This window comes from Lethenteron reissneri, chromosome 37 (genome assembly GCF_015708825.2).
Source record: "Lethenteron reissneri isolate LAM-NWPU_2019-01 chromosome 37, ASM1570882v1, whole genome shotgun sequence".
NCBI lineage: Eukaryota > Metazoa > Chordata > Hyperoartia > Petromyzontiformes > Petromyzontidae > Lethenteron > Lethenteron reissneri.
The window spans coordinates 9,067,386-9,079,559 of NC_083815.1; the positions used below are offsets into that span (position 1 = coordinate 9,067,386).

Genomic DNA, 12,174 nt, shown 5'->3' on the forward strand with positions numbered 1-12,174 from the left:
TCAAACCGTGATCCTGACTCACAACAACTCATTACACCTCCAGTACCCACGTCTTACTCCACTACCAGCAATCAATTGATCAGCTCGTTTTGGTCTTCACACACGGACTTGCCAATGCATAGCCAGAAGATCATAGCGCAACAGCCTCTAGGTCCATGTCACAGATGTGCTCCAGGGCAAGCATGGCATTCACAACTCCACATAGAAGCCACTTTAAGTCTGCCTCTACTGTTGGTTCATCTGTACTCTAGGTGTGCACTGTAGGTCTGTCTGTGGTGCAGGGCTGTCAAATATGTGACGGGACTCACTCATGCTTGTGGACTGGTCCAGTCGGCCCGGTGCAGCTGTGCGCGCTCATGCATCCGACACTGAGCATCCTCGACAGAGAATCATGTCCCGGTCGCATGTCCTGTGCAAAGGGAGAGGAAGTCGTCATGTGAGTGGCTCGGAATCGTGACCCAGGGAGACGTGCATGCCGGTGTAATAAGGGATAACTTCCACAAGTCATGTACATGCGCACACAAGCACACACGATGACGCACGTATGCACAAGCATTCACACACTCACAGGCACACTTATTTGCAGTCAAAGATACACATTCAACAACAGCCACCACAGAGGATGTCACCACAGCTCTTGTTCCAGGTGAAGTGCACTTTGAGGCCACATTCAAACAATGACACTGACAAACAAACTAATTCAAAAATCCCCGTATAACCTTCATAGACTATTGGGGATACTGCTGTTAGCGAGCACCGATTAAGGCCGGAGGGGGTGGGTAGCCAGCACCACACCCAGCCGCCTTTGTCTCCCTAGTGGCGAAGTTTACATGCCACATCCAGTCCTCATATATGGGGGAGTCAACCTAGGGGTGAAGTTGGCGATGGCCAGAAATCGAACTCAGGTCGCAGGTTTAGTAGCATCGTGTGCTAACCACTACAATACCTCTCCGCACGCACCCACACACATAAACACACACAGGCACACAAGCAAATGCTTAGCATAGTCTCAAAAGTGCATAAAACCATTTTAAAAACCACATAACGCAAAACATCGGGCTCCGATATCAACCTGAATGTGTTTCCACTTGGGTCTGTCGCTATACAAGCAAAGTGGTGCCATACCGATCGGCGTTCCCCCACCCCGCATGAAATGGCACGCTCCACGGCTAATGCGCCCCATGTGCAGCTTATTGATATAAGTTTATACAAGAACGCGCTGTGCTGCACATACAGGTGAGCAGCTGCTACACATGCTGTGCATTGGTCTGCAGTCATGCCAGCACATTGCACCATTCCATGCGTGGTTATAATATTCGGCACGTCACGATTGATCGATTCGGCGATTAAAATTTCGATTTTCATACCAGCTACATGCGATGCATCAAATCGTACGCACACGGATCGATTATTGCCGAATCTTGTGAATTTTATGCAAACTCTACTTTAGACAGATTATTGAAATGAATGAAGCAGAAAAAAATCGTGACAAAAGGTACAAAGGTCACAGTGGACGTGTTGAGTGACAGTACATAAACTACAATACATGAGACGGACAATACAAACAATAGGCAGAACAAATGGGACAGGTGGCACAAATGACGGCACAAAAACGACGAAAGATAACTTACAATGTATTAAAATCATGGCCATGAATCGTGACAATTCATTTGATTGTGGCACAAGGAGGGGTATGGAGGGAGGGCTAATCTTTATGTGCTGCACTTCTATTGGTCATGGGCACTGCCAGAAATTAGGCAGTTACGGTAAACATTTTAAAATAACCATAATAAACCACATTGGATGCCAGATTTAAGGTACTTATGGATACTCTTTGGTTCTTTCGGTAAATTCACGTAGGTATCAAAGAGTATGGATTCCTGCAGTCACGAAAGCTTCAAATCAATATTAATTATGGATAGTTTTACAAAATTCTATTTATCTATCGAAATAGTAAGAAGTGCGAGGCACGCGCAACACAATGAATGCACCATCGCCATCGCCAGCGTGGGTGGAAAACGTTCCGTCCCTGTACGTCCAACACCGTGGCCTTTTACGACCAAATTATTTTAAGTTTGATTGTAAGAGATGTGGTGAGGCCGTGGAGGAGCTGGACTAGTCAAGACGATTCGTTAATTTAATTTTGACACTCAATTAAATTGCTGGGGGAGGAGAAAGATTTGTAATTGTGGAAGGAGTCAAACACAGTAATCTCTACAGGCTTATTCCATATTCTTAGGTTTTTTCGGTAAAGTCACGTAGATAAAACATAAAAATTTATAAAAGTATAAATAAAATAAAAATCACGACGTTTCGGTTGCCTCCGAAACGTCGTGATTTTTATTTTATTTTACTTTTATTAATTTTTTATGTTTTACCTACGTGACTTTACCGAAAAAACCTAAGAATATGAATCCTTGCAGTCACGAAAGCTTCAAATCTAGGCTTATTCCATTCTGGGTCACACACCAAGATTGGCATGTTTTGCTCTTCCTTGTGAATTTACTCAAATTAGCAACTTCTTACCAGTGGCACACCACGGGAAGGGGGGGGGGGTAGAGTTAAAGATATCATGTATGGGGTGGGGGGAAACAATGGGAAAGCGAAGAGAAAAGAGAATGGGAAATCAGAGAACAGGGATGGAAAAGGAATGTAAAAAATGTGACCAAAGGCTCAGGAAAGATGAGGATAGAGAAGAAGAGCCTACACGAGCACATCACCGGTGCATGGGGCAGCATCTGTTTTCACAGGGGGTGCCACGCAAAAGCAAAGGAATCAGCGGGGGGTGGCCACACAGAAGTGACGTTATTTACAGGAGAGGCTTGAGCCGATTTAGCTCTCCTGTGCAGATAACGGTTAGTGGTGCTGGATGAAGATTCGTTAAGAATGCTTTAGTTTGGGCCCCTTTGAGGCCCGGACATTCCAAGTGACGTGTAACCATGCCAAAGTGTGGACACGATGAGTGTAAGTCAATGTCACGGGGACCTTTCAAGTAGTGGGTAAAATATGACTTACTGTGTGGTGCGTTGAGTGTTTGCAAGGCAGTCAGAACATTCCATATTGGGAAGGCAAATCTCTAAATGATTATGTTTCAACACTTAAATAATTTTAGTCAGCTTACATAAAAGTAACGTAACATTTTTACTAAGTGAACCCTTTTAATAATAATAGTAGTCATAATAACGCCATATTTTTTTTATGCCTAGAGAAAATACTTAAGTGAGTTTCAAGACTCTTAATGGTTTTGTCTTTTTCTCCTGTGATTTATATTTCAAATGTGCAAATCAGCATCGTGACACCGACATGAATAAACTCCATTCATATCTCTGCAAGAACGTGGAACATCACCCCATGTTACAGAACGGCTTCTGGAAGTTGATATTACAGAGCTACTCCTGAGAGCACTTCAAATGCCTGTTTGACCCACTAGGTGATGCACCTTCTTACAGACCGTACTACAGAGGTGTGTGAATTTCATGGCAGTCATACCAAAATGTTTCTCATCATCAGAGCTCAAAATATTCAGAACAAAAAGGATATATTCTCAACGAAACGAGAGAAAAAAATAACTTAATAATACTGTTGACTATTTTGTGCGGTCATTGGTGACTGGGCTGATCCACCAGCTCGCTACTCTTGAGAACCTGGTTATATTCGAAACTAAGAACTCAATGGTGCTGGGCTCAGTGATCGGAGGTGTTAAGGGTCCTCTGAGCCACCCACCCGCCCATTGGCATTTCTGCATTTTGTTTTGGCGAACTAGCAGCCACAGCAATGTGACAAAACCCAAGCACATTAGTTACCACTGTGATATGACATAACGGGTGGTAAACCACACATACGACATGCACAATGCCTTCTTAACTATGGCTCCATAATGTACGACAGTGTTATTGCATGGATAAAGCGTTTGAAAACAACTCGCATGTGTGAGATCACTTTCAGTGCTGCACTAAAAAAGTTAATTAAAATACCACTTGCGCAATTAAGTGTGCTAAGAAACACACTAACGGGTATACAGCACCTCACAAGCTTTAGCTTGTGGGTTGTCACTTAGAAAGCAGACAGAAATGTTGCGAATACAAGCAGCAATTTACATATATGGTAATGTGGATACATTAAATAGTGTACGTGATGCTCATGCTGTAACTTGGTGCCATACCACCACACAACCACAACAGCCCCTTTGCGTAAACATGTGCCATGGGTTGACATCGGCATGCGTGAGCATAGCGCCGGCATTGTGAACCTTTGGCAGCACATCCAAATAATGTCAAAAATTCTTACAGAAAGGAATAGAGGAGCAAAGGGTTTCCCCACACCACAAGTGAACCGAACATTGCACTGTCTTTGACGTTTGTATTTTGGGGAGGTTAGAGTGGCTCGAATCACAAATCAGAAGGTTGAGAATTCAAATTATGGTTGGAAGTCAACACAGCCCAATAATAATTATAATACCCCCAGGGTTGGTAAAATGAGTGTCACTTTTGTGGGCGGGTAAGTGAATACAGTGAAACTCCTCCATACTCCTACTATCCGTGGCCCCAATACAGTAATAACATTAAAAAACCGATGAACCTCGGATGGATTCTTCCTATTTTCAGCAGTTTTCATGGATAAGGGACGTGGCCCATGAAGTGGCAACAGACATCCTATTGTGCGGCTTCATCTACCTGCAAGTTACGCATAAATGGTCGGACTCACTCGATGGGATCGTGTCATGAACGAAGACGTTCGGAAGCGACTTGGTGCGGCCCCCATTGCGGACAAGATGCTTGAGGCAAGGCTTCGGTGGTACGGCCATGTGATGCGAAGTGAAGAGTCATCAGTGGCCAAGACTGCCGTGCGTATTGAGCCAGAGGGCCGCCGTCCACGCGGACGTCCGAAGAAGCGATGGATGGATCGAATAAAGGAAGACATGAAGACGGTCAACACATCCCCCGAAGATGCCCTGTACCGAGCCAAATGGAGAAGACAATGCCGAAAAGCGGACCCTGCGCCACAGCGGGAACAACGCTAGGAAGAGAGAGGTCCCTCGGAAGAGCTAAATTCCTTCTATTCTACAGGTCTTTCACGGATAAGAGTGGAAAAGCAGTTGGTGGAAAATGCATCCTATTACCCAAATTCACCCTCGTATAATCGTGTTGATATCAGGAACAATTGTAACATGTAGAAATGAGAATTAGGATTCTTCCACACATCCACAAGGCTAAGAGTGTTTTCACTGTGGCGGTAATTCGATGGAGAGACTGACCCCCGCCAAGGAAATGTGGAACTTCCATTCCTAGCTCCGGGCCGCCAACAGAGGTAAGCATTGGCCCAGAATAGCGCGTTTGAGCAGAGACATACACACTTAACTTGTTTTATATGCAGTAAACCTAGAATCAAGTGTTTTTGAAATCAAGGTTGGTAGATCATGCAAGGATCATGTGGTGTAAGACTCAACACTGCTGGGCTGTAAGAGGGCTGTGAGTGCAAGTACAACAAGTGTGTTCCTGACTTGTCACAATTTGTGTGTTAGCTCACTCAAACACTAAATAAAGACCTTGCCATACAGCACTCCTGTAAAGGAGTTTGGAGACTCATTGGGGTTATCTCTTCCAGCTAAGTCAAAGACTATGAAGATTATTTTGAGAACACAATGGTATACACTATTCCTAACAGCGAACCAAGCTGCCAAGGCGTAACGTGGTTTAGTACTTTTTTTGTTCCCTAATTAGATGGATAATTACATAATGCTGAGAATATAATCCCAAATGAGCTAAACATAGCTAAGAACAGCTATCCTTTACAAAGCGGTGAAGAAACATTGTACATTGCAGATAGAATCAACGCCCACAGGTTTACAAACCATTTACTTGTCTTCGCAGATGAAATTTCAGAGATTAGTCAGCAAGAACAGCAGACTTTTTAAGACATGAAAGTGCATCGTGCAACATCGTAAACCTATGATTTATAATCCAATAACATCCTAGTTATATTATCAAAAGCTATAATTGAACCACAAAAAATGATGTCTGTGGCCAAAAACGTTCAATTATTCTCCAACGTTATGGATAGCCAATCATGTCACACAGTGCTCTGAACTACCTAAGGATATACCGCTGAGATGAACAACATTCTCCAATTATCCACAGTTTGGCATGAAACCAGGTCAATGCATTCCTCGCAAACATTACTATCCTCCGAGCACCAGCCCTATTATCTACGATAATTGGCACTTTTCGTTGTCGGCCACTTGCCATTAAACATTTTAGGCCTGTGCTCAGGAGTTGCGGTTAAACAGTTTATACCCACATTTACCCAGCAACGATGTTTGTTGTTTATGTTTTGACTCCGCGTTTTTATTTGTTACACTAGACCGTTGCTGTTTCGATGTGTTTACGTTACCCAGGTCTCGCTTGCAAAATACTTTCTGGGCTAAATGGATTTGCACCCACTTTTAAAATAAAATAACTGAATTACAAATTGAATAATGGTGTTTAGAACACAAGGTATAGCACGTTATGCTGAGCCCCTCTTTACAGTTTTTTCAGCTCGAAGAATTTCAAAAACGCAGTGGCGTTTCTCAAGGCAACTGGCAGCCAGCATAAAACCGACTCCATTTAAAAATATATTTTTTATTTTTCTAATCTGTGTCCATCCAGCACAATTCTCTTCCATGCATCAAAATCTATCGCGTGCGAATTTAAACACGCAAAAGGTCTGATATTTATGAGGCCAACAGAGTAATACAACCGAAGAGTTTTATTGCTATAGTGAGGACCCTTTACCGGTGAGTAAATACAATCATCAGGGGTGGCTCAATCTCATGTTCATGTGAGCACAGATCTTTCAAGGCAATCTCATTGAGTTAGCCGTTTAGCCTGCAAGGATATTTAGCAACCTATCTATTGATGGCCTCAATGCCTCCACTATCCATCTTGCCTTCCCCTCCTGATCTTAATGCCAACATCTGCGAATCTAAAAAGAGCCATGGGCATCTTTGTCCATCCATTTCACACAGCAACAGTGTACATGACTGATACCTAAGTGACATTCAGTATGTCACAGTGTGCGATTAATTTAAACAGGGGCTCTGTGTTGGTGATATTTTCAGAGAGGGATATGTTAAAGTTGCGTGTGGGCAGGTGGATGTTACCATTGATTGCATGCTGTGGTGATGCAATTTACACTTTCTGGTGAGGTAATGACACTAGATTATGGGCTAATAAATGACAGTGTACTGTATTTTAATAACAGTTCTCTATCCAGCGGATACACAGGTTTCCCATGTGAGATGGTTACCGAGTCTCAAGAGACTACTATCACTTGACCCGAAGCAGGTTACGACTGATGCACACATTTACACCAACCAAGGCAAAAGTAAGCACGCACTGCGAATCAACGGCAAAAAAACACCGAATACAAAAACCCCCACTACTTTTGAAGTTTAAACTATTTCGCCGATCGCACTGCACGTTGTTTTCTCAGAAACACACGCAATTGTGCCAGTAATTGTGCCATTAAAGCACGCATCACGACGTAGTGAATTACCACACAATGCTACATTTACAGTATATACACCCACACATCAACGTGTGCAGGCGAGCGACACTTCATCTTTAAAAGGTAGCCCACACATTTCCCAGCACATAGCTTGCCTGCTCAAATTACATTCTAAATGAGTATGGTGTACAGACCAAACGTCTTAGGCCATATCTGGCTTCTCATTTTAACACCAGTTCACCTTCCATGTGTCAAAGGTTCGTTTTTCTGTCATGAAAGGTCCATCTTGCTTAACCTAAAAGGAATTTCACTAAAGCTGTTTTGAACTACTGTATTCATGTCCAACATTGGACTTTTACCAAAGATCACGAAGGCTAACATGCTGAGTGCTTGGACGAGTAATAATCGTGCATAATATAGCAGGTGATGTCGGCTGCAGTACGGTGAGATCCATTGTTGCACTGCACTATGCCATATAGTGCAGTAACCAGGTTCAAACACTGCGCCCAAGTTTCCAGTCTTCACCAACTCGCACTGATGATCGAATAATGTCCACGGACCCGCACGGCATGGGATGCTCTCGTTCAGCGGTGGGCTGACACAAAGGTCAACCGACGTACACGTGAAACACTGCAGTTGCATCAACGCACTGGACACTGCACGTGTTTGTACGATATTCTGAGAAGGCCTAAAAATGTATCTCTTAACAAACGTCCGTCAAATAGCCTGCGTAGTGTCGGGCTTGTAAACGGGTGCCGTTTAAACCATCCGAAGCTGGTGTTATTTATGGATAATGGATTTTAAAAGGGCAGAGTGTGCCACAGCCGCGACATCACTGGAGGCTCTTTAAAAGATGAGAAACAGTAAACAATGCGCCTGATCGCCAGCTGACAGCAACGCACACGGCAAGCACATGGGCTCTTGCATTTAATAAATCATCATCATCACAACATTTACTGGCGGGGTGTGTGTAGTAGTAAGCCTTTTTGTTCGACTTTCCATCTCACTGCGTGATGAATAATTCAAAAATGTGCATGCACTGTTCAAAATAGTAAATGTCACACACACACACAGTCTTCAGACTGTCTGAAGAGAATGAACTTAGCGAAACGCAAGACACCAACGAAACCAGAGAGGAAAATACTGTAATCCCATGTAAATACGAGTGCCTTTTGTTCACACTTTGACGACGGACAAGTTTCGTTGCGGTACCACACAGTACTCGTTCATAATACAGGGTTTTTTTGTTAGATCGCGTAAATATATAAATGTGTCGTTAAACCCGTCACCACCCGACACTTAGTAAGGTTTGTTACGTAAACAGAACATGCCAATTCGTTACTAATACAGCAACACCTGTGTGTTGGAGAGCAAAGCCACAACATTTACAATCTGAGCACGACGTTTCGCCTGTAGTTACAACCGGCATCATCAGGCGACAGCCAGATTTGTTGTTGGACTTTTACTGTGCTCCCACGCTCTGTCGCTCCCCGCTTTCACCAACACGCACCGACCAATTGTGTGAAGTATGGTCAAATAACCACGAGCTACAGGGTATGACGGGTGGGGGGTAGGATAGAGGCCTCATCCAGCAGTAGAATAACAGGGAGGCATGGACATGTGCATGCAATTTTTCTTCAAAGCGGCAAAACGCTGCTATTAATATTACATTGAGCTCCTTTGCTGAACAGCTTAACTTTTTTTGTGTCTTTGTACTTTCTGCCTTTTATCTTGGCACTCTACTGGTTTCATCTCCATGGGCGTTTTGCATTTTTATCTTAAACATGCTATTTGACTTAAATGTTCAATTACATGTACCTGTACAATATTTAATTTATTCCAATGTAATTATTATTTGACGAAAAAAATACAGGTGTAAACCTCTCTGTGGCAAGTTGCAAAACCACATTTAAACTTAGTTTGTTGTTTAATTTAGTGTTAATCTGAGAAAGAATATTCCATAAGAGGTGTTTATATCACCAGCCACTTTGCATTGTAACATTTGCTGACAGCCACATAACGGTGAACCACATTAGTCGCCACAAAAGCGTTTATCGCAGCTCTCAAACGCGTTTTACACCTAACAAAGGCCAATTATCAAACAACAAAACTAGTACAATTTTAATTACTTAAGTTTGATAACCATAACGGCAGTCGGCACGAATCCCGTTATATTCATTAGCATGTGATCCGACAAGCCCGAGAGCCCGACCCCGTTGGGCCTACCTCGCCTACCGAGGGACCTCACCCCCGCTCGGCAGAACTCAATAGGCGACACCGAAGCGACAACCCGCCCGACCCCGACCCCCCCTGGGCCTACATTCACTACCGGGGGACATCGCCCAAAGCCGGTAGGAATCGCCAGGCAAGGCGGTGTCGGTCAAGTGCTTAATGAAACCCACGGTTAACCACAAACAACGTAGTTAACAGCGGGCGACACTTACGGTATAAATCTGCACGTCCGACGCCTATGATCATGTACGAATGCCAATGTCGTCTCGTTTGAACGTGTTTTGAGCAGCGGAAATGCGCTTATCTTGTTATCATCATCACCACCATCACCTCCGTTTACTGCCGACGCGAACAGTAAAAACACAAACCACGAGAAGCGGTCGCCGAGTCGCGGCTCGAAGGCTTCCAGCCATTACCCGGGGGGTTGAAGCGAACAGCCCGAGACTCGCGACGTGGAGGAGGAGGAGAAGGAGACGGAGGAGGAGGAGGGAGGGAGGCGGTCACCTGCAGCGGCGGAGAGGAGCGCGCCGAGCGGAGACGCCGCGCGGAGGCAGCGGCGGAGTCGCCGGGGGAGGCGCGAAGACGGCGGCGTTGGGAGGGGGGGGCTAGGGGGGGGGGGAGACTGGGAGGGGGTGGGGGGGGGGTCTGGGGGAGGGGGGTCTGGGGGAGGGGGATCTGGGGGGAGGGCTGGGGGGGGGGAGACTGGGAGGGGGTGCTGGGGGGGGGGGCTGGGGGGGGGGGGGGCTGGGGGGGGCTGGGGGGGGGGCTGGGGGGGGGCTGGGGGGGGGAGACTGGGAGGGAGTCTGGGGGAGGGGGGCTGGGGGGCTGGGGGGGTGGAGGGGAGACTGGGAGGGGGTGCTGGCCGGGGGGGGCTGGGGGGGGGAGACTGGGAGGGAGTCTGGGGGAGGGGGGCTGGGGGGGGGGCTGGGAGGGAGTCTGGAGGAGGGGGGGCTGGGGGAGGGGGGCTGGGGGGGGGGGGAGACTGGGGGGGGGGCTGGGGGAGGCTGCGGGGGGGGGGGAGGGGGGCTGGAGGGGGGGCTGGTCGGGGAGGGGGGCTGGGGGGCGAGCGCACCGAGCACAGCGCACGTAGTTACAGCGCTCGTAGAGAGACACCGCGGGGTTGGTGGAGACAACGTGGGGCGCGTGGAGAGGCCACATTGCCCAGAGAGACAACGCAGGGCTCATAGAGAGGGCACATGGCCATGGATTCAATACAAGGTTCATAGAGACACCACAGGGCTCATGGAAATGCCCCTGGCCCATGGATTCAATGCAAGGTTCATAGAAAATAGGAGAGCTCCTGGATACACCACATGGCCCAGGATTCAATGCAAGGCTCGTAGAGACAATACATGACTGATGGAGTTTACTCAAAGATCAGAGGCAACATAGGACAAATAATTTAAGACTAAAATTAGCCAATAATGTCTGTGTCCTGCGTGTGACGTCACTCCATGTCGAACAGCCCCCCTCATTAACAATCATGAGCAGGTGACGTCCTCCAAATGAACGCCCCCTCCACCCATTCATAATAATTAGTGGCTGACGTCATTCCACATGGGGGGGCGAGGCGCCTCCTCCCCCCTCCTCGGCGTCAACTCACAACCCTCACTACAAAGGCAGAACCCTCACGTCACGCGGTCTCCGTAACGCTGCTGAGACATCAAAGTAAAAAGGACGTCATGATGAACTATGGATTATAATCTTTAAATGAATTAAGTCTGTCACCGCGGCCTTACAAATTGCACACGAATGAATGCAATGAACACCACGTCGCCGTCTGCTTTTCGCTTGCAAGTTTCAGATTTACTGAAATACACCCGTCCTTGGACGGGCAAAAGTCTCGTTAACATGAGACTCGTAGAGCCAACAAGAGACTCGAATATTCAACACATGGCTCAGAGAAATCATCGGACTCGGATAACATATATGGCTCAATCAACACATAGGACTCACAGAGACAACACCTGGTCCATAGTCAACATAGGGTTCATAGAGTCTACATAAAACTCAATGGACAAATGATTAAAACCACTCGAATTATAAATAACATAACTACTTGCATAAGTAAAAGTGTGTAATAATAACTTCATTTTTACTTCTCCATATTAGCAATGGAATAACGAACATTAATAAACACGGTATAAATTATGCTGGATAAATGTTTGAATCAAATCCAGAATGTGTAAGTGCATGAGCCAAAGTATTTTTTTGATGGAAGGTCTTAATTTAAACCGATATTTTAAAAAAATAGGATGCAGCCAATAACATGGAAATGGACTGAAGGCATGCATTTCTAGTCTCAAGAATGCAATGAACATTGCCCTTGGAGAGTCTTGCTGAACACTTTTGCCAAAGTGTCAACATGACTTTGAACAAAAGTACACGGATGTGGTCTGCAAAGAGGGCCCATAAAAGTCAGCCAGTCATCTGCATTGGGACATTTATTCATCA

The 12,174-nt window shown here is 45.7% G+C and overlaps 1 protein-coding gene across 3 annotated transcripts in view; it reads right to left on the reverse strand.

Moving 5' to 3' along the window:
• Positions 1-10,309, reverse strand: part of LOC133351544 (USP6 N-terminal-like protein) — a 63,411-nt gene extending 53,102 nt beyond the window's left edge. Inside the window, exons 1-2 of one of the 3 annotated variants that reach the window (XM_061566847.1) lie at positions 10,225-10,309; positions 309-409 (exon numbers count right to left, since the gene is read on the reverse strand). In XM_061566847.1, coding sequence (XP_061422831.1) covers positions 309-312 — 4 coding nt within the window. In that variant the 5' untranslated portion in view covers positions 313-409; positions 10,225-10,309. Of the gene's footprint in view, positions 1-308; positions 410-9,932; positions 10,052-10,136 lie in introns of those variants that run through there. The other 2 variants (XM_061566846.1, XM_061566848.1) reach the window with 2 other exon arrangements.
• Positions 10,310-12,174: the final 1,865 nt, after the last annotated feature.